The 23,982-nt window shown below is 39.2% G+C and overlaps 1 protein-coding gene across 1 annotated transcript in view; it reads left to right on the forward strand.

Moving 5' to 3' along the window:
* Nucleotides 1-626: 626 nt before the first annotated feature.
* LOC131065178 (UBP1-associated protein 2C) overlaps nt 627-23,982 on the forward strand; it is a 29,809-nt gene continuing 6,453 nt past the window's right edge. The window contains exon 1 of the mRNA XM_057999621.2: nt 627-1,212. Coding sequence (XP_057855604.1) covers nt 1,070-1,212 — 143 coding nt within the window. The 5' untranslated portion in view covers nt 627-1,069. The remainder of the gene's footprint in view (nt 1,213-23,982) is intronic.

Here is a 23,982-nt window from a genome sequence, read left to right on the forward strand (position 1 = left end):
ATTTATTTAATTAATAGAAAGGGTGAGATCAATTAAATAAATAAGATATTTATTCAATTTAGGAAAAGGATAATTTAAATAAATAAATGTATTTATTTAAATGAGAAATAAGGCTAAAAAGGGATAAATGAATTAATTAAATAAATAAAGATTTATTCAATTAATAGAAGAATTAAGCTTAGATAATTAAATAATTAGACATGACAATTTTAGGTGTCTACAGAAATAATTCTTTTTGTCATATTATTTATTTTATATTTTATTAAAAAGTATTTATTTTCAATAATTAGAAAATAAATCTAAAAAATATTACATAAAACTAAATATTATTTTAATTTTAATTTATCAATTATTTTTTATTTTTCACATGAATACCATTTTCAGTATTTGAATTTCAATTATATTTTACTTTTACATAAGATATTTATGTTAAAAATAAGTTATTTTATTTCATTAAAAAATATTTTATTACTTTTAAAAAATTTATTTAATTTTTATCCACTTAATAATTATTTTATAATTTTACGAAATTAAAATAATCTCATTTCATATTAACACATTCGATTAGTTTTCGTCATTTTTACCATTACGTTATAATTCAAAGTACAGGGGCCCATTTACTCAACTAAAATCCCAGTTACTCAGAAATCAGTGCAAATCTGATCATCCAACGTGCATTTTGCATTTTAGTACAAATATCCGAACCTCGAAATCCATTGATCAGTTTTCCACTAAAATTGACAGGTCGGAATTTTCACATTCAATATTCAATTTCGAGACCCCAGACAGGCCCATTCATTATGTCTGCTTCTTGTCTAAAATTCACAGTACCCTGAGATTTCTTTTTCCTTCGATCATTTTGCCATTTGGGTTTTGCTTATTCTTGTACATGCGTTTGGGGTTGCGAGGCGAATTTACGTAGCAGGTGGATCCATTGTATTTGGGACTACGTTCGACTTGTTTTCTTTTTATCTGCTGGCTCAGATTTGGGGTTTAGTAGGGCTTTTTGGGGTATTTTGGATTGGAGGGTATATTATATTTTGAGATAGAAACAATAATTCGCACAAAGATGGAGTGCATTGAGGATGGGAAGAAGAGGAAATTAGACGATGAAAGCAACGGTGGAGGAGCCATGCATCCATCAGAGGATGATTTGAGGCAGCTTTTGATTCCCTTGAGCAAAGACCAGCTCATCACTCTCCTGGTCAATGCGTACGTATTGACTTGATGCCCATCTAATCTATTTAGGGTTTAGCTTTTATTTTTGTCAAGTGCATTTCTCCTAGTCCAATTCATATGCTGAGATGTTGTCTCTTCTTAATCTGGTTAGCCAAAATTCATTCTAATGCTAGGCCTTTAGGAAAGAATTGGGAAGCATCTCTCTGTACTGAAGATATAATAGGCTTTGGCATGTATCTTGTAAGTTCTAGGTGATGTTATGGGCTGACTTTAAACTATTGTTACCTCGCAATCTTGCTACGTGTTTGCTATAGTTATCGGTTTCTTTATTGCAGTGAGTGTGATTTGGACTTTTTGTCATAATCTTGTGAGTGTCCGATTGCCATTACATGACAACGACTCTGATGGCTTTGAAGTCTCTTCTTAATCTGATTAGCCAAAATTCATTCTAATGCTAGGCCTTTAGGAAAGAATTGGGAAGCATCTCTCTGTATAATAGGCTTTGGCACGTATCTTGTAAGTTCTAGGTGATGTTATGGGCTGACTTTAAACTATTGTTACCTCGCAATCTTGCTACGTGTTTGCTATAGTTTTCGGTTTCTTTATTGCAGTGAGTGTGATTTGGACTTTTTGTCATAATCTTGTGAGTGTCCGATTGCCATTACATGACAACGACTCTGATGGCTTTGAAGTCTCTTCTTAATCTGATTAGCCAAAATTCATTCTAATGCTAGGCCTTTAGGAAAGAATTGGGAAGCATCTCTCTGTATAATAGGCTTTGGCATGTATCTTGTAAGTTCTAGGTGATGTTATGGGCTGACTTTAAACTATTGTTACCTCGCAATCTTGCTACGTGTTTGCTATAGTTTTCGGTTTCTTTATTGCAGTGAGAGTGTGATTTGGACTTTTTGTCATAATCTTGTGAGTGTCCGATTGCCATTACATGACAACGACTCTGATGGCTTTGAAGTCTCTTCTTAATCTGATTAGCCAAAATTCATTCTAATGCTAGGCCTTTAGGAAAGAATTGGGAAGCATCTCTCTGTATAATAGGCTTTGGCATGTATCTTGTAAGTTCTAGGTGATGTTATGGGCTGACTTTAAACTATTGTTACCTTGCAATCTTGCTACGTGTTTGCTATAGTTTTCGGTTTCTTTATTGCAGTGAGTGTGATTTGGACTTTTTGTCATAATCTTGTGAGTGTCCGATTGCCATTACATGACAACGACTCTGATGGCTTTGAATTATATTAAGGATTTTATGAAATAAACAAGCCCCTTTGTGCCACATTGAAATTTCGATCCAGTTCCTCTTTTCATAATTCAAAATGCTCCACAACATTGAAAAGTCTGGATTTTCTCATCTTGTCTATCTGATTTGATTTCAACATGGCATTCTTATGAATGGTATTGAATTCGTTAGAGTAAATATGCACAGATTTCATCATGAATGCAGTCAATAATGAAATTGATATATATTGTTTTCTTTGGAATTTTACACATTGATTTTACACTACGTTGTATTGACTTATAAATGTTTGCTTTCCTACACAAAACTACCTAACCTATGTTATGTCATGGGATAATAACTCCAAAATTAATATTTGTTTTATTTATTTACTAAGTAACTATTATATTCTAACAACCTACAATATACTATATTAAAATATAATATTAATTATAACTTTCCCTCCTGATTACATCATTCTAAACAAAGGATGAACCATTGGATAGACTGAAGAGAGCAACTCATCTAGAAATCTAATGATGCACCTCCACCAAATCTCCTTGTTCACCTAAAACAGATCAAACTAGTTGCATCAGTGGTTTTCTTGACCATCAAACACTACTTATGGATCAAGACATACTCAATGGACTGAACAGAGCAACTCATCTAGAAATCTAATGATGCTTCTCCACCAAATCTCCTTGTTCACCCAAAACAGATCAAACTAGTTGCATCAGTGGTTTTCTTGACTGTCAAACACTACTTATGGATCAAGACTCACTCAATTCGTAACTACTAAATTCTTACTTGTACCCTTGGTTGACCTCAACATCTTTATGTGTGGCAATTTTTGTTGACACAAAAAGGAACTCAATGCCATAATATTTGGGATTGAATGCGAAGGCAACAAGATGTGGAAAGTTGGTCATTTTGTTCCATCTCTCTTCAAGAATTTTATGTAGTTGTTTGAAGAAAGCTTCTTTACGATCCCACTCTTTTGCATCTATGATGACTTTCATCTTCTCAATCATTGAATTGATGCCATCATATATCACTCCCAAACAAGGCCTATCCATGTCGTGCAATGGATCATACTTAACATGGGCTTGGTGAAATTGAGGAGATATTCAACATGATCCCATCAAATGTCGCCTAGGATCACTTGCTTAATATTTGTTGCCCTTGTAGTGCTAGATTGGCTCTATGTGTACCAATTTGGGTTGATGACCATGTTAGAAAGTGCCTTGCCAACCTTCACAAGTTTTCTCCAAGTAAAAGATGTCTCATCAATCTATTTGAAAATCAAAATTATAAAATCAAATTTTTTACTAAAATAAAAAAATGTAATTAAAATAAATCTTATATTTCACTTACCTTCTTTAATTACAATTTCAAGAATGTTTCAAATATATTTGATTAATATTTGTTGCCCTTGTAGTGCTAGATTGTCTCTATGTGTACCAATTTGGGTTGATGACCATGTTAGAAAGTGCCTTGCCAACCTTCAAAAGTTGTCTCCAGGTAAAAGATGTCTCATCAACCTATTTGAAAATCAAAATTATAAAATCAAATTTTTTACTAAAATAAAAAATGTAATTAAAATAAATCTTATATTTCACTTACCTTCAACAATTACAATTTCAAGAATGTTTCAAATATGCCTTGTGATATATGGCAGTTGGTGATGAACATTGGCCTTAGCATACACCTATTTGATCCAATCAGTTTTGGTGCCGATTTTTTGTAGCATAAGGTTTAAGGAGTATACAACATAAACTGTACAAAAAATGTGTGAATAACGCTCCTCAACCAATAATCCAGTCATTCTACAATTTTTGGCATTGTTTATTATGACTTTAACAATGTTTTATTAGCCCTAGCACTAAATGCACCATCCTTCACCTCCCCTTCACAATTCTTTGCTCTCAAAAACATTGCTCCTTTAGGGGACACTGCAATACCATTGATCAATGACCAATATTTTGCATCCTTCCATTCATCGAACTAGACACTTTTGTTTCAGCCCATGAATCCTTGATGGATTTTAACGGTCCTCCACAAAATTCACTTTTCTTTTTCCAATAAGGTGCTATGCACTTTCTCAAAACTTGAGCCCTTGTACCCTTTTGGAGCCTTATTAATTGCTTTCAAAATTTGTTGTCACTATGGTAAGTGAACAACATTGAAAGCCAATCCATTTGCATAGAAACATCTTGTTGTGTTGATTGGTAATCTATAATGTCCCTTTATGTACATGGCCTAGTTTTTGCCCTAAAAGCACAAATGCTAGTTGAGATCCATAAGAATTATTATTTCACATCAAATCACAGTTGTAATAATAATATCTGTATGCCTGAATCTGATTATATCTGGTCAGCCCCTGTTCGATCTCTTGCTGCTCATAAAGTTTGAAATTAACTACTCATGAAGACTGAAATAATCTGCTCATAGTCATCACACATTTATGCTCATAAATGTTCCTTAGATCTGCTCTAGGTTCTGCTTATTATACCTTGAATAGATATGATATTCAATGGAATGCTTATAATCAGCTGTATTAATATATTTATATTTTGGATGTAATAGGCCTGCTCTGATTTGTAAAATCCTTCTTCTGTTTTTAGTTGGTCTGATCTGATTCAATTCCTTCTTTGATGCCCTTCCTTGGGGAAATTGTTCTACTTTTATATCTTTCCTTTGGGGCAGGGACATACCTCTTCATATATACCTTTTCCCTTGGCAAGCGTTGTGTCCTTTCAGATTGAGCACTTGACTTAATAAGTCTTAGGTCGGCCCTAGCAATTTTCTTTATTATATATATATATATATATATATTATTATTATCATTTTATTATCTATTTTGAGTCGGCTGTCTTAGACAAATTGCTGTCATCCTGATTCACTTTTAATTCAGGTTGACTCCATTAAATAAATTTTTGCCAATTTGAATCTTTATAATTCGGGTCAGCCTTTTTAATGTAATTGCTCACAATTAAATTCCCTATTATCTAGGTTTGCGTTTGAAATATACACTATTATTGAATATTCTAGTCAGCTCTATTTATTTTAATTGCCTGGGATTGACGGCTATAAAAGCTTTGATCTCCTTTGCAAAGGCTGCGATCCTATATATGTTAAGGGATATGACAGTCTGCCCTTACCAAAATTCTTTGTCCTCAAGCAATGTCCAATCTTTCACATGCAGACCACTAAACTGACCCTTGGAGATAAGTTATCTTTAGATCTTTCTTATGACATGATTAGCTTTGATTAGGTGGTCCCAATGTTTGCATATACTATAGATATCTGTTATCATTAAAGGGAGAGCTTATTTAAGATGCGGATTAGAAGCATGACATACATCTATGACCTTAAATGCAATGTTCTTTTTAAACAAATTCATCTCTTTTTGGTTCACCCTAATTATCCTCATATTCTAGATCAACAAAAAATAGAACACATGCTGAAAACACATCAGATATGAGTCAAACACGGATAATACACATAAAGACAAAAAGTATACACATGAACATATGCAAACACAAAGTATACACATAAGACAGAAGTTGTTTGATTTCTTCTCTTTGACTAGAATGCATCCATAGATTTACCCTAGTACTCCAACACATTAGGATTTGGAATCAACCTGTTTGTGCAAGGAAAACAACAATTCCAATAATAACATTCCTAAGTAACGCAATTTATCATTAATGGTTTAAGGAATAATGAGTATTATGGCTAGTTAACAATCCTATAAATAGTCATTGCTTAGTTTAGTATGAGACTTGAAAGGGCACCAATAAACTGCCCAACCCAACAAAGTTCGATTGCATGCAATATCCAAGTCATGGCCATTTGTATCACATCCTAGAAGCGGCAGGAATGTCCAACCTGTTGTGACGTATTCACACATCGTCCCATTGCAAATGAGGACCCCCACTTTTTCGCTTTCTAGGTTAGTTGTCTTTGCTTAACTGCTGGAACTGCTGGTAGTTTTAGTCTTCTGCTATTAGCTTTTCATTTGGAAGACGTGTAGTATATTAGGTGGCCAGGGGGTAATCAAGTCAAGTCTCTCTCTTTAGGATGAATTGAGGTCAGTTAGCTCTCAAAATTTAGGAAATGAATGATTCATGATGATCATTCCATTTGATCAGCATCATTGGCTTGTAAAATCAGAGATGAGGTGCTGAAATTTGGTGAAGGCAAATTGTTTAAAAGAGAGTGAATGCTTGGAAGGAGGATAGGCTAAGGTATAAACCATCATGAGGTGGCTTAGAGCAAGGTGATTAAGTGAGCGAAATTGACATTTTGAGGTCATTTCCTTTGACCCCCCAAATCCGCAACCTTCCTTGGATGCATTTCCTTTGACCCCTCAAAGCTGCAGTCTAGCTTGGATATGCATTTCCTTTGACCCCCCAAAGTTGTGATCTAGCTTGGAGACCTCTAATTTTGACTAAGGAGGAGCATTTGATGTTTTTTGCATTGATTTGGAGGATGTCTAACTCAAGTTTGATGCCTTTGATCCACTTCCTTTGCCCACTCCAAGGCCCGAACTTCCTTTGCCCTCCTAGATCCGTAACCTTCTTTGGGAGCATTTCCTTTGACCTCATATAAGCCCGATCAAGGTAGAAGACCTTTGAAATTTTGATTAAGGATGAGTGTTTAATGTTTTTACAGCGATTTGGAAGATATTGAACTTGAGCAAACAAGCTTTACCATGGCACTTCCTTTGACCCCCTCAAGTCACGACCCTCCACTCAATGCTTCCTTTGGGGTCTCTAATCAGCAAACTTCCTTTGGGGTGTCAAAACCGTGACCTTCCTTTAGTCACTTCCTTTGCCCTATGAGATCCACGAACTTCCTTTGCCACCTAAAACCTATTAAATGAGGTCCGAGACACAAAATCAGACTCAAATTGATGAGAATTTAAGTCAAAAGAAGGTAAATCAGACTTAAAATCAGATGTTTCCATGATCAGAAAATTCATTTCCAGATTTAGAGAAGGTAGTGGGAAGCTTGATTAAGTACTTTTTACAATGTTTTAATTCATGTTATTTTTGTTTCCATGTTTGATGCAAGGGGGATGAACATACAAAGGAATGTGAGAAAGTCAAGACGTTAGGGCATGGAAGGAAGATCACACCTACATGCAAGAGGGTGAATCGAAGCATAGATGACGAGCAAGTAGCAAGGGCAACACAAGGATAAGGTCATCAAACCCAAATCACTACAATGCAAGGAGAAGAGATCAAGGAGGGCACAAGAAAACTCTAGACTTGGTATGAAGGATTTCCACCGCATGAAGAAGATAACATTCTACAAGGAAGATCAAACACTCAAGGAAGAAATTTTGCACAATCTTGAATTTCCTCCGGAAATCCAAGAATCATTGCTAGTATAGCAAGATGAAAGCTCCAGGGTGGAGGTGATCAGGACATGAGATAGTTTTAGAAGGGTTAATCAAAGTCAGAAGATAATGCAAATTGGGAATATCTCCTACCTTCATTTCATTCATGGTTGAGCTTGGAAATGTTGAGTATCAAGAGATATGCCTCCATCACCTTCAACTTGTGATGAGTTACAAGAATCAGCTAGCTAAGGTGGCACCCGGTCATCACTTATCCAATCACATCATTTCAAGCTAAGGTGTCCAAATTCAATGCACCTGACTCATCCATCAAAGATGATAACGACCACATGTGGGCACAAAGTTCGATGCACCTACCCTCATCATCTATTGGTCGAAAATTCAAAGGAGGACGTGTGTCCATTTTATTGTAAGTCTATCATTGGTCAAGCATTAAATGCTTTGTAATGGGTGTAACAACCCCTAATTAGGGTTTCTATCTTTCGATCTTGGCCATTGATGAGGATTTGATCTTGGCCCTTCATTGTAATGAGAGCACTATATAAGGCTCCACTTCATTTGTAAAGGTTAATAGTTAATAGTTAATAGATCAGTAGTAGATAGAAGTTAGATAGCAAGCAAATAGTTAGAGTAGAGTAAGAGGAGAAGGCAAAGATTGTTGCCAAGACTTTGTTGTAAGAAGCATGTAAACTTCATTGAAGGTGTGATGAAATTCATATGTTGATTCAGCAATTTGCATGGTCTTTACTTCTCATTTAATTCTCATATTGTTTAGACGAATGGAAGACTTTGTGCATGATCAATGGTGAAATTCGTACATCAATACTACTAACACCTTGCTGATTGTAAAGTGTCTTGCATAGTCAATTGGATCCATCTTAGCCAAATTTAACTTCAATTATCACTCCTTCATTGATATGCATCGTCTTGATGGTGTCTATGCTTGTAGTGGTGATTTGAAAATCGTTAGCTATCCCTAGAAGATTGCACTAGCCTTGTGGAGATGTTCATTGCATGTCAAAGCAAAGCTTAGTTGAGTTTCACCAAAGATTGTCCATTCCTCTTATATTCTTAGGATTATAATAGCTTCCTAAACCCTATCCTTTTTCCTTTTTTTCAATCAAGTTAATTTCCATGTTCTAGCAGTATTCAAGCATTCAAGATTCAACGTAAGTCTGCCTTGTGATTCTAGCAAAATTGCATCATACACACTAAGTCTATCTAAGAGCATGTCATGACCTGACATTCAGAACCTTGGAGTCATACTATTTGATCATGTAGCTTATCACTTGGGAGGATTTTGTTCAAGAGCGGATAGAATACTTAGTATTTTATTCTGTGTTGCATTGTGCATGAAAAACACATCAACACAAGCAAGACCAGATCCATCCCTTGGGATAATCAATTCATCACTTAGCCCACAAGAACAAGAATGTTCAACTAGGACCTGATCCATCTCTTGGGGTAATCAATTCATCACTTAACCCACAAGAGGCAAGAACGTCCAACTAGGACTAGATCCATCTCTTGGGGTAATCAATTCATCACTTAGCCCACAAGAGGCAGGAACGTTCCACCAGTTACAAATCCATCTCTTGGGGTAGTCAATTCATCACTTAGCCCACAAGAGGGAACATCCAACTAGGACCTGATCCATCTCTTGGGGTAATCAATTCATCACTTAGCCCACAAGAGGCAAGAACATCCAACCAGGATCAGATCCATCTCTTGGGGTAATCAATTCATCACTTAGCCCACAAGAGGCAAGAACATTCAACCAAGACTAGATCCATCTCTTGGGGTAATCAATTTATTGCCTAGCCCACTCGAGGGAAGAACATCTATCTATGATTAGTTCCATCCCTTGGGGTAATCAATTCATCACTTGGCCCACAAGAGGCAGGAACATCCAACTATGACCAGTTCCATCCCTACCCTAGTTCATCACTTAGCCCACACGAGGCAAGAACGTCCAACTATGACCAATTCCATCCCTCGGGGTAATCGGTTCATCACTTGGCCTACAAAAGGCAGGAACATCCAACTATGGCTAGTTCCATCCCTTGGGGTAATCAATTCATAACTTGGCCCACAAGAGGCAGGAACACCCAACTATGACCAATTCCATCCTTTGGGGTAATCATTTCATCACTTGGCCCACAAGAGGCAGGAATGTCCAACTATGACCAGTTCCATCCCTTGGGGTTATCATTATTTTACAAGCGGCGGGAACATCCAACTATGACCAATTTCATCCCTTGGGGTAATCATTATTCCACAATTCACAATAAATCTCTTCCACAAATCTGCTAGAAAATCTTCCACAAATCTGCTGTAAAGTCTTCTATAATCTTATCGTAGGACTGTCGTAAAGTATCCACAATCTCTTCTCAAAAGTCTATTACCAACTCTTTATATACTTCACCTTTGATCTTCATATAATATTCTCTCTTAATTTGGTGTATATATTATACACTTGATTGTCTTCTTCACACACAATACACCCCTCGCTCTTCACTCTCAATTCTTATCTCATTTATACCCCATTGTATGTCTTTAAGAATGGAGACGACTCTTCAAAGAGAGGCAACTTTATGAAGTGACAACCTTTCAAGAGTTATGTCTTTTCGAGCAATTATTATTTTCTCTAAACAGATTGCACCTTTCCTTAATTGCTGCTTCTTCACTTTTTAATGTTTGCTAACATAAGACTTCCTTTCTTATAAAAGATCGCTGCTTATAGTCATTAAACAGATCTTCTAATGCTGTTTTGCATCCTTTCAAATTGTAACTCTTTTAAACATCATCGCACCTTTTCTTGCTTTAATGAAAACACACCCTTTTTATGAAGTCACAGTAATCATTATTTACTTACTGAATTGCACCGTGTGGGGATATAGATCAAGCATTATTTACTTAATTCTGTGTAAGTGTAATCGCTGCCTTAGTTATGTATATGTAAATCACTGCCTTTAGTTGTTCCTTAATATATCACTGTATATATTAATTTTTTTATCTTATATTTTTCTTGGAGAATTGACTACATTGAAGAGTTGTTCATATAAGAAATCAACTATTTATCCATTTAATTGCTGTTCATTGTCAACTATTTCTTGGTTCAAGATCACTGCATTATCTTTGCATTGGTAATACATTTCTTTAAACACTAATCTGCCACTTTGCTGTGCATATTATATTACTGTTCATAGCCAAATCACATCTCTTGAACCATAATCAAGTCGGCTGTCTGTTTCATAAAGTTGATCATATGTTTAGCATAACTATTTAGAATCGACCTTCCTAAAAGAGCCTTGAATTATTAATTATTGTATCATATTAACTGCTGTTGTATGTCTTCAAACTGTACACAATAAACTCAATCATTACTAATCACAGTCTGCCCAGAAAGTCACTGCATTATGAAGCTAAAGAAGTCGGTTGTCTTCATTCTGATTTTGCTGTTTCATTAAGTCAACATTCATACAAAACACGCCTTAATGTAAATACCTATGTAATTCTGATTACAACCTGCTCTCTGTTCCCTCAGGCTGGCAGGAACGGTGCTATGATACTACTTGTAATATCCCTTTCTGTACATGCCCTAGTTTTTGCCCTAAAATCACAAATCCTAGTTGAGATCCACAAGAATTATTATTTCATATCAAATCACAGTTGTAATAATAATATCTGTATGCCTGAATCTAATTATATCAGGTCTATCTGTATGCCTGAATCTGATTGTATCAGGTCTGCCCCTGTTCGATCTCTTGCTGCTCATAAAGCCTGAAATGAAGTGCTCATAGTCTTCACACATTTCTGCCCTTAAATTTTCCTTAGATCTGCTCTAGGGTTTGCTTATTATACATTGAATAGATTGACATTCAGTGGAATGCTTATAATCTGCTGTATTAATATATTTATATGTTGGATGTAATAGGCTTGCTCCGATTTGTAAATTTCTTCTTCTTCTTTAAGTTGGTCTGATCTGATTCAATTCCTTCCTCGGGGAAATTGTCCTACTTTTATATCTTTCCTTTGGGCCAGGGACATACCTCTTCGCACATACCTTTTCCCTTGGCAAGAGTTGTGTCCTTTCAGATTGAGTGCTTGACTTAACAAGTCTTAGATCGGCCCTAGCAATTTTCTTTATTATTATTATTATTATTATTTTATCATCTATTTTGAGTTGGCTGTCTTGGATAAATCACTGGCATCCTGATTCACTTTTAATTCAGGTTGGGCTCTCTAATGCAATTGCTCATAATTAAATTCCCTATTATCTAGGTCAGCCTTTGAAATATACACTCTTATTGAATATTCTTCGGCCCTATTTATTTTAATTGCCTGGGTTTGACTGCTATTAAAGCTGTGATCTCCTTTACAAAGGCTGTGATCCTATATATGTTCAGGGATATGACACAATCTCTCGAGATTCGTTTTGAAATGCCATTTCCAACGACCCCTTTGATCTCATATGCACAAAGGCCATGGGTTGTTCTTCAGGTGTGGCCGAAAATGGGTGGCTCTCTACAGGTTGAAAATTTGAAGACTATGAAGAGGGCTTCATTCCTTGAGATCCCTTTTTTAACAAAGGATGGTTTGATTTGCGACCTGCCACTTGATTTGTTTTTCATGCTCATTAATATATGCCATGACTTGTGCTTTAGAATGGTACACCATTTTTTCTTGGGCAAGTTTTAATGCCTAGTCCATGAATGTGGCACAAATGGCCTTTCACTTAAGTATATGAGCTTGAATACCTAACATCACACCCACTACAGACCCAAACATAATTCTCAACACTTGGAAGTTGCTATACCATATCAACATATTTCTAAAGGGGACAATTTGGGTTTGTTTTGAAGTGAGGTCGACCCATGGAGCTAGAACCAATTGCCATTGTAACACCTATGAGGCTATGACAACAAGTCCAATAAACAACACATTTGAAGATCTGAAACAAATGAAAAAAAAGAACATACATACAATTTAACTCATTTATAAAAATTAAACGTGTTATAGATTCACAAAGGAATGAAAACAAAACAAGAGAGTTCATTTGTGAAAAAAATGTAGAAAAAAACTAAAAAATTGTAAAAAACCTACTCCTTTTGCAAAATCTTCCTTTATGAACTCCTTGGCAACAAAAGGGGCTCTTGCAAATGCATAGGAATAATAGGCCAACCATTTTGGAACATTTGCTGATCAATCTTGAACTCTATTCATGCAAAGCAAGGATGAATGATATTTTTGTTTTGCATTCATATTCACAATAAGATAAATTACTTTATTTTTGTTTTCAAAATGTCTGGACTCCACATTTTAGGGTTTGGGGGGTGCTTTTTGGGCTTTTGGTCAAAGTCAAATTCAAGTTAGAAGATTTTTTTTAAACAGTCAAATTCACTTGCTGGGCATGAAAAGAAGTGAAATTTTTTGTAGCTATGCCCAGGTTGTCCTGAACAGACATAGAGGTTAGGGATGGGACCCTGGATGGCTCCCAATTCAAATTAGATCTGGACCTATATGCGACCTGGGCCAGACTCGAACAGACAGGTTCCAGGGCCCAAACCGGTAACACAGACAAAAAAATGTAAACACTTTATTTTTCACTACTGAAATGGTATACTTCTTGACAAGTATAGCATTTTATTCATTAATCAAGTGATTTTTTTGGTCAACTTTCTTCATTAATCATAGTTTACATATTCGGATTGAGTTTGTTTAATATAAATGCATCATTATCAAAACTTGAAGACATAATACTTAAAAATTGCTTTAGCATCATCATATTCAACTGTAGAATTGATACCAGCAAGTTGATTGAGAAGACATTGAGATGTACTGATGCTGAACAATACTTTCACTTTCATTCATCTTCAGGCCAAAATGTTTTTGCTTGTTTGACATCTTTTCTCTAGAAGCTTGTTAGCAAAATTTGCTTTGAGTTCTTTGAAAGACTTTGAAAGATCAATATGATGCAAGTATAATCTGATAATCCAAGACCAATGAGCATTGTTGCTTTACAATCTTTAACTGTCCATTTTGTTGCTTCATCTACATCTTGTAACTTTTTTATGTTTCCAGCTACAATATCCCACAAATCTTTCTCAATTAGAATCAGTTACACCTTAATCTGTCACGTGTGAAGTTATACCCCTCAAACTTAACATATGATTTCTCCGTTTATAAAAAGCTGTTGTATAAGAATGAAACTGTAATCAGTAATACCAAACCTTCAATTAAATAGTAATCTTTTATAAATCGTTTCAACAGAAATGTTCACTCCCTATCTCCTGATTTGTGTGATTTCCTGTCATTTTTTTTTTTTCCAAAAAGCAAACCTTAAGATATACCTTCACATATATAAGCTTCACTTGCAACAACCTCCACGTATACAACTCTCCGCAGAAAATCGGCTGTTCAAAGATTCCAAAAAGATAAAAAATGATGAAAGATGTTTACTGATAAATACAAAAGCAATTGTTACTTCCTATGAGACTAACTTTTGACTTTATCTATTGTATTAGAGAATAATAGGTAAGTAACTCTCCAATTTACTGCATTGAAGCATGAATCCTCTCTCTATCAGTCATCTACCTTCAATCTATCAAATTGAATTCAAGCTTCTTCAGTTGCCGCTGCCCCTTATGAGGTGTTGTAGGTGGATTGTTACAATTTCAACATGATGAGACACAAAAGAGCAAGCTGAACGTAATAAACTGAATGTACTTATAGTTTGTTTGACAAAGCATGGTCTTTATATCAGAGATCCATATATACAACTACCAAATTGTTATTGTTTTCTCCAACTCCTATCAGCTCTGAGCAGACTGTGGAAGCGCATGATTAATAATCCTGCAGGTGAACAGCAAAAAGAAAAAAATTAATCGACCATTCAGAACTGCAGGGCCTATATGTTTTAATGTACCCTTCTGCTGAGTCGCCGGAAGTTTCCCTTTTAGCCTATTTAATTTCCTTGGCCTAATTTTAGGACTTGATAGGGAATTAATTAATTAATTAATTAATAAAGCTGTCCAATAAAGTAAGTTTCCGGATGACTTTATTTTAATTAATTTAATAAAGTGACTCGAGTGATTTTAAAGGTAAATATTATAAAGTCACTTTATAAAAGTACTTTAATGATATATTTTGAGTGGGAAATTAAAATAACATTTGGCAAGTTCTATTGGGAAATTATAAAAGGGGACTTGAAAGTTCATTTGCACATGCTGAATTTTTTTCTCTTTTGTGAGTGCAAGCCTTAGGACGGAAACCCTTGGGTTTTTTCTTGGTTGATTGGATGAAAACCCATTTCAGCCAACCCAGGTGGATTTGGACAGGATTCATAGGTCCATCTATTGGATTGGAATTCAAAATTTGGGGTATGTGAAAGATATATGTACTCCGCATGTTGAAATTTGATAATTTTCCGTGGGTTTGCAGGCAAACAGAAAATTATTGTTTACTTTGATTTTTGGATAGAGATTTGCCATTTCAGGTATACATCACATGAATGCTAGGAAATGAGTTGGATGCCATAGCCAACAAGGAGCAAATATGAAGATGGGCGATGAAGATATTCAGTGAGTTTGGGCGAGTAATATGCATTTTTCTGGCCACCATACATTTTATTGGCTAGGCGTGAGTTTTACTCCCATTCCTGGGTGTGAATGCTATCAATGGCTGGGCATTCAAAGACTTAGTGCTAGGTGTGACATTGTGGACAACTGTTATAAGGCGACTTCAGAAGTTATTTGTTTGTCGCAGCCTTATATGGAAGTGGCGTGTGGGTTGCAAGTGTTTAATAGTAGCATTGGCCATGGGAGTCTGGAAACATTTTCCATTGCTGGTGCAGATCTGAATTAAGTTCCAAGCAAGCTGTATGAGTCAATATTAATATTTTATGGTGTTTCTCAATTGTCATATTCTGCATCAGCTATATCTGGGCGTATTGTTATCAGTATCTTAGGTGGAAAAAATGTTGTCAACTCATGCCATAATATATTTGCCAAAGAAGTTTTGCATCTAGCATTCTGTTGCAGCTGCATTCAAACTGTTTGACGAATTGTCCGGGTGAATTCCATGATCCATGGTATGATCTAATGACGTATATATGATCTAGAATCTTAGTTGCAGCAGTTCTAAGTGTTTGCATTTCACATCACTCAATATTTTGGCTTCCTGCAAAGTGTTTTAAGTTATCGGTTCCAGTTCGGATTCAGGTTCGGATTCGTGGATTCGGCAAAAAAAATTTTTTTTTGGGTATGGGTACGGGTTCGTCCGTACATATATATATATATATATATGTTCAAACTTCAAACATCAAAATTATATATGTTCACAGTTCAAACATACAAATATGAAACATCAAACATACAATGTAACTTTCCCATACAATGATACATAAATGATAACAGATAAATCATAAATCATAAATCCATAATTGCCTATGCCAATAAATATTCTGATATTGATATATCATAAATCATAAATGTAATATCATATTCATAATTTGCAAAAAAGATAATATTCAAGTTTCAAGTTTCAAAATGTGAAAATGTCATGACACAATAAAGTATAAAGTTAAACATTCAAATTACAAGCCATCTATGGGATTTAAATTCCATATTCATCTTCATCTGAAGCATCCAACCCAAGCCCACGATCATCAAGTGGTTCAAATTCAGCATCAATTGAACCAATATCAAATGGAATGCCACTCCCACTAGCTATGTCTCTCTCAAATTCCATAACCGCCTCGTCTATAGAGACTTGGCAAAGTTGTGCAACTGTAGCATCTAAATCAGCACACTCAGGGGCTAGATCCCAATTCCTTGTTACACCCTCACTATATTCAGGGTCCTTATGTGACAACAAACGAAGGTTGGAGTGTACGTAGACCAAATCCTCAGCTTTCTTTGCACCCAAACGATTACGTTTGACTGAGTGGATGAAGGAGTATGTACTCCAATTCCACTCAGCTGAAGAAGAACTTGCAACCTGTTAATAGTTAAAACATAATTAGAAATTTATAAATTAAAATTATAAAATAAAAATATGATAGCATCAAATGGAATTGGAAAACTATAAAAATAAAAAATAAAAAGATACATACTTGGGAGTTAAGTTTAATTGCAAGAGGCTGCAAGTAAATGGAGCCTTGACCATGTACATACCACCACTCATCAGCATCCATCCCATATCTAGCATTAAGAGCTACAATATCATGATTTTTTGCAGATACAAATTGGCCAAACTCTCTCATGACAATATTTCTTGTCTCCTCATCTTGATATATCTTTTTAAAGGCAGCCCTATAGCCAGAAGCAACCTCTGCATCTCTATATGGTGGCACCCTCCTTGGTGTTGCAAGCATCTCTGCACTATAAAATTTTGGCGTCAAAGCAAATGCTAAGAGATGTAAGGGGGTGGTCATCTTGTTCCAACGGTCAACAACAATTTTCTGCACAACTTTGAAAAATGTTTCCGTTGGGTCATTTTCTTTTCTATTTATTACTTATTTTATTTTTTCCACCATGCAATCCATGCCATCATAAATCTCGCCCAAACATGGGCGATCAGTATCAGCATACCTGATCATGCTCTGTTGATGGGAATAATCATTATGTTATGTTGTCGTCGGTAATAATGAGTTACGGCGGTCAGTTAGTTAGCCGACGGGTAGCTAGTTGGAGTCGCGACGGTTGTGTCACACCCCTTCGGGTATTATATATTGTGTACCTTTTCTTCGAAGTAGGATCATGATAGTCATGTCAAATGTAATGTTATAAGCACTTGATGTACATGGACTGTTGAATTAATATAGAGACTAGTTATTTAATGTATTTCCATTATGTTCTGTGCATTTACTTTCTGCATTTAACCGTTTACCCGAGAGGGCAAACATCTGGCGCCGTTGCCTAGACGAACTCGGGAACGGAAGACACGGATGGCGCACAGACACAATGGGCCTACCCGTTGGTGAAGTAAACCCGGAGGCCGACGACGCGTGGACAGAACTTTACACAGGAGAAGACACGACAACGCGAGAATTTTCAATTTTGCTCCAGGTAGCCATTCAGACATACGTTCGACGAGAAGCGGCGGAGGCAGAAATCCCACCAAGTGCCGTGTGGACAGCGCTGGAGGTTAGCCCGGCAGTAAACCGGTTGATGAACCACCTCCCTCGGTTGCTTGCACAGGCATCGCTGGCACAACAGCCCCGCTTGGAGGAGATTGCCCAGGAAGAGCGACGACAACAAATCCTGCAACGCTACGAAGAGAACAGCCGACGGGAAACGGAAAGATGGCGCCAGGCCAGGAGGAAATTGAACCTTGTAATAATCCCGACACACTGCTGATATAAATTGTGGCCGAAAGGCAAAATAAAAATAAAAATAGTAAAAGTTTTTTTGTGTACATGGCGTGTGTTTGTTGTGTATGGAAGTGACTTATGCCCAATAGACTAAATAAGGACAAAAATAAAAAGATACAGAGTGACGAATGGGAAGTGGCACAAACCGCGTTGAATCTCAGACAACAGATAGAACGAAGGCGTAGGCTAAGGCAGCTTGCCGAGTGACGACCGGCTGAGGGGTTGCTCGAAGGGAACCCAGGAGGTGTCACGGAGGTTGCGGAGGCAGAGATAGATGGAGAGAACTACACTGTCTACACTGTTGTAGGGCTGCCAGACGGAGTCATGGAGGGTGCCGAAGGAGAACTCTACAGTTCGCCAGAATACCACCGTAGGGTAAGAAACCGTGAAGAGTTGGTGGAACAAACAAGGCGAAGTCTAAACCTGGTCGACACTACTAGACACTTGCTAAAGAATTTGTCCATTTCGGAGGACAACCGGAGGGAGACACCGGAAGGTGACGGTACGACCGAAGGTGCCGAGGGAGCACAAGGGTACCGTACGGGAGGCAATTTGTTTGGTTCGGTGTCAGCAACTTTTTCCGGAGGACCCACGAGTGGAGGTTCAGTTGCAGGAGGCGGAGGATCGCCAGGTACAAGCACACAAGGAATTAGAGGAGCGAGACCCAGTGGTGGGATGGCGAGTAAACAAAAATTGCCAAAGTTCACAGGGGAGGGCAAGGAAGACCCCTTACGGCATTGCCGTACATGTGAAACCATTTGGTCCGCCAACGGAGTAACAGACCAGGATGACTAGGTACAACAGTTCCTAGCCACGTTACAAGGAGTTGCCATAGATTGGTACTCTGATGTGGACAAGCAAAAAGTGGCCACGTGGGCCAATCTACAGAAGGAATTCACAGGGGAGTTTCGGTTGCTCTGTGATGACAATGAAATTGTAACGGAGAGATACAGTACCAAACAAGGTACCAGGGAGACAGTACGGGCATACAGTCGGAGGCTGAAAGAACTCTTGGGTAAAATGGAAAGCCAACCAGCAGATGGATTGAAGAAACGATGGTTCGTTGAAGGGTTGAAATCCTCCCTACGGAGAAAGATGAAAATTGTACCCCCGACTTCATATGACGACGCTTATAATAGTGCGATGGACCTGGAGAGCGAACACAAAACATCAAAGAAGAAGAAAAGTAATAAATCCTCATCCGAGGACGATGACTCTTCACAGGAAAGCAGCAGCGACGACGAGGCTGGCAAACGGGTGCAAGCGCTCCAGAAAGACATGGAGCGAATGAGAAAGGAATTCAAAATAATGAGAAGCACTGGTCGGAACGAAGGGGACATATGGTGCACTGAGTACAAAGAGGAAGGGCACACAAAGGGTACTTGCCAAAAGAAGGCATTCTGCGAGATTTGCCAAGTGATGGGACACTCCACCAGGGAGTGCCCATACAACATGAAAACCCGAAGTGCGCAAATGAACCAGGTGCTGTTCACGGAGCAGGCCACAACATCCGCACCAGCGGGTACCGGCCAACATACTAACACAACGGCATCATCTGGAGGATACCGGGACAACAGACGTGGCGGCGGAAGGAATAGCAACAATAACAATAACGGAAGCCGTATCCAGTATGACGCCAAGGGCCGGCCAATTATCCAATGTAGGGCCTGTAATCAGTGGGGGCACTTCGCCCATGATTGCACGAAGGAAGCCACCCCTCAGCACCTTTGTCGTTGGTGTGGGCTAGGCGACCATGAGGATGCAAATTGCCCGCAGGTAGGGGTTAATCTCCTCAACATTGAGAAGGCTGAGAAGACTGGTGAGAAAGAAGTACTGGTGATCACCCGCGCCCAGACGGCAAAAGCCACTTATCCCGACCCCCGTACGGAGACGGAGAGATTACGGGAGGCAAAGGCCAATATTGAATGTGAGATGACGACCGAACGACGGGACAACGAGGTGGCGAGTACATCATCCCGTACGGAAGCGGAAAATAACATCATTGGGCAAATCTTGCAGATAGAGGTGCCGATAAAGGTAAAAGACCTTCTAGACTCTATGCCACAACTGAGGACTGCCATCCTCACCAATGTGCAAAGCACCACAGTGTCGAGTGCACCACAGGTAGGGGTTCCCGCCACCGCATCGTCGAGTGCACCACAGGTAGAGGTTCCCACCACCGCTTCGAAGAGTACACCACAGGTGGAGGTTTCCGTCAGCCCTTCGACTGACCCGATGTTACTAGCCTTGAGCAGTGGTAGACACCCAACTGTGGTAGAAATGGGTATCCGTGGGACCATTCTGAAGGACACCATTGTGGATGGGGGATCTGGGGTGAATGTACTACCAGAAGAAACATGGAAGCGGTTGGGGAAGCCCACCCTGTGGCCACCCACATTCAACCTGGTGGGAGCGGACCAACACGGCATTAAGCCACTCGGCCTGTTGATGGCCTAGCAAGTGACAATTGGTACGCAACCATTCTTGTTAGATTTCGCGGTTATTCCCTCGAAGAAGAAAGGCTATGACGCCATCCTGGGGAGAGCGTGGTTGATCAACGCGAGGGTAAACCACAACTGGAAGAAAAATACACTTTCCATGGAGAAGGGAGGGTGGAAATATACCATTGACCTACACACCCAAGATGTCGGCGAAGAGCTCGCCTCTTCCGACTCGGACTCAAAGGACTCTAATAAAGGGGAAGGGGGTCTCGATGAAAGTAAGGGCAAGAACGCGATGGAGCCGAACAGTGAAGGGATGCTCGAATTGGAGGGATGTTCTGAAGATGAGGTATGCTCACTTAACGGGCTCTTCCATTGGCAAATGGGGGATTACGAAATGTTCCAAAGCTACAAGCTAGAAGTAGAGGAACCAGAGCAACCAACAGAGGTGTACCTACTGGAATACAAAGAATATTGGAAGGGAGACGCCCCAAACCCTGGCGACGTAGATAATCCAAAGAGTGTTGGCAACAATTGGAACCTTGTGTGGAAGACCGCAGTCTTCAAAATATTTATTATTCTTTTTCTTCTTATGTATGGGAAGGAGACCATGGTCCCTGTAGAATTTGTGGTTCCAGGTCTTTGGATGGCCATGGAAAATAAACTTGCCACCAATAGGTTCAAATTGAAACCCTACCACGAGAAGCGCGTAGGGGACCCGAGAGGCCGGAAGGACACCCGGGAGTCCGGAGGGACACCCGAGAGGATGGAAGGGGACCTAAGAGGCCGGGCAAGCGACTCGAGAGGCACGGGACAAAAGCAGGAGACTTTTGGGCGAGGAAAACTGAGAAGGATGAAGAGCGATCCTAGAGACAGGGGACTCGAGCCGAAGACTCTCTAGACAACTTGAAAAAAAATAAAATTAAAAAAAAAAAATAAAAATGGAAAAAATCGCATGGTCGTACGACAGCAACCGTACGGTCGAAAAAAAAAAAAGAAGAAGAGGAAAATGGTCATTGTGCGGTGGAATCACCGACGATGGCACCACCGTGCGGTGGAACCACCGATGGTGACACCATCGTGCGGTGGAACCACCGTGCGGTGGAATCACCGACGGTGGCACCACCGAAGGCAGTCACCAAGCAGCCCGCGGAAGAATAAAACGCCGCCAAACATCAAAGACGCCGCACAACACCATCGCGACAAAAGAACAAAACAATCCCGCACACCGCCATCACCGCATAGCAAGGGGTAAAGGGAAGAAGACGCCGAACACCGCACCACCACGCGACTCGAAGGGTAAAGCACGGAACGACCGCCATAGGTAGACCAAGCAGCCGCATGATTGGAGGTGCCAGTGATGTTGTTGACCGTACAGGGAGGTTGTATGGCCGGGGTGCCATCGGGGATATTACAGTGCTAAAAAAAAACGACGACGACCAGATTTAAAATGATTTGCTGGAGTTTGAAGCCAGTTTCCTGGAAATTCAAAGTGGAGAAGAAGGGTTTTTGGCATCTTAAAATATCACAGAAATGCTGTGCGACATGGACTTTCGCTGCCCCTCGAACCCGCGGGGGCGTTGCCCCTCGACCCCGCTGGGGCGCTGCCCCAGACCCCGCGAGGGGCGTTGCCCCTCGACCCCGCTGGGGGCGTTGCCCCCAGACCCCCAGTTTATTTTGAGCTACAGAAGACCACGGGAAGTATTGTGGTTGTCCGTCTTGTGAGAAAGAAGCTTGCAGCTAAGCATTGGCGAGGAAGCCATAAGCCGTAGAGGGAGACGGATTTGGAGGTTGCGAACAAACAGAGTTTGAGGGAAGGCATTGCAGGTCCGCGCAGTCGTACGACAACAGGGAGTTATTCAGTTCAGTTTTTAGCCTTTGGGGAGTATGATGGAGGATTTGGGGTGTCTCCTAGTATTTGTGCCAGCGGATTGTGGCCACCTCCAGGCATGACTGGTACGCTTTGAGGAACTCGGAGTATGTCTCAGTTGGACGTGAGGTTGCCATGGTGGATGCACAGAGGGCTCGGGAGGAGCTGACCACCAGGATGGAGGCAATAGTCGCGTGAGACTTAGTTCAGCGTACCCAGGAGTTGGATGCCGGGAGAGCAGCACGGGTGGCTATCGAGGACAAATTGGCTAGGGAGACAGTATCATTCGAGTAGCAGTTGGTGGAAGCTGAGATTGAAAAACATGTTTTGCAGACAAGTTTGGGTTAGGCACAGGAGGACTGTGATGGCAAAGGAAGCAATATTGGTGAAATCCGCACTTGAGCATCGGATGGTAGCAGAAAAGGGTTTTCAGGCGAGGATGCAGCAAGTGTATAAGATCCGGGCCCGACTGGCGTCAGTAGTTCCTGCCGTTCATCTCTATTTTGTATTAAGTCGTCGGAGTCGACTTCTTTTCTTGGGGGGGATGATGTTGATGGGAATAATCATTATGTTATGTTGTTATATTATGTTTATGTTGTCGTCGGTAATAATGAGTTACGGCGGTCAGTTAGTTAGCCGACGGGTAGGTAGTTGGAGTCGCGACGGTTGTGTCGCACTCCTTCGGGTATTATATATTGTGTACCTTTTCTTCGAAGTAGGATCATGATAGTCATGTCAAATGTAATGTTATAAGCACTTGATGTACATGGACTGTTGAATTAATATAGAGACTGGTTATTTAATGTATTTCCATTATGTTCTGTGCATTTACTTTCTGCATTTAACCGTTTACCCGAGAGGGTAAACATGCTCATGATGGGCTCAGTGAAATTCAAAACATATTCCACATCATCCCACCATTTCTCACTAAGGATCAATGCTCTTACTTTTAGAGCTCTTTCTGTGTGGGACTGCTTCCATACACTCCACAAGCTGTTGATGACCATAGAACTCAAGGCGTCTCGCACCTTCAGAAGTCGTCTTAAGACGAGCGTGTGAGATGCAAATCGTGTTTCAGCAACCTAACATGACATAACAAAATACACAACATATATCAAATGCAAGTCTATAAAAAATACAAATTTAAAACTAAAAAATTAAAAAATAAAATTTAAAATTAGTAATTATAAATTACCTTCAACAACTCCAACTTGGAGAAGGTCCTGAAAATGGCTTGTGACATATGATGATTAGTCACAAACATTTGAATCTCCTCGCCCTCCGCATATAGTTTTTTCACCCAATCAATTTGTGTGCCAAGCTTTTGCATGATTAAATTGAGTGAGTGTACTACGCATGGTGTCCAAAAGATGTGACCATATGTAGCCTCCACTATAGTCCCTGCTGCCCTACAATTTTTAGCATTGTCAGTTACAACTTGGACAACATTTTGAGGCCCCACCATGTCAATGCATTCTATCAAGATATTGGCAATGAAACTTGCATCTTTCACTTGCCCCT

This window comes from Cryptomeria japonica, chromosome 10 (assembly GCF_030272615.1).
Source record: "Cryptomeria japonica chromosome 10, Sugi_1.0, whole genome shotgun sequence".
Classification (NCBI taxonomy): domain Eukaryota; kingdom Viridiplantae; phylum Streptophyta; class Pinopsida; order Cupressales; family Cupressaceae; genus Cryptomeria; species Cryptomeria japonica.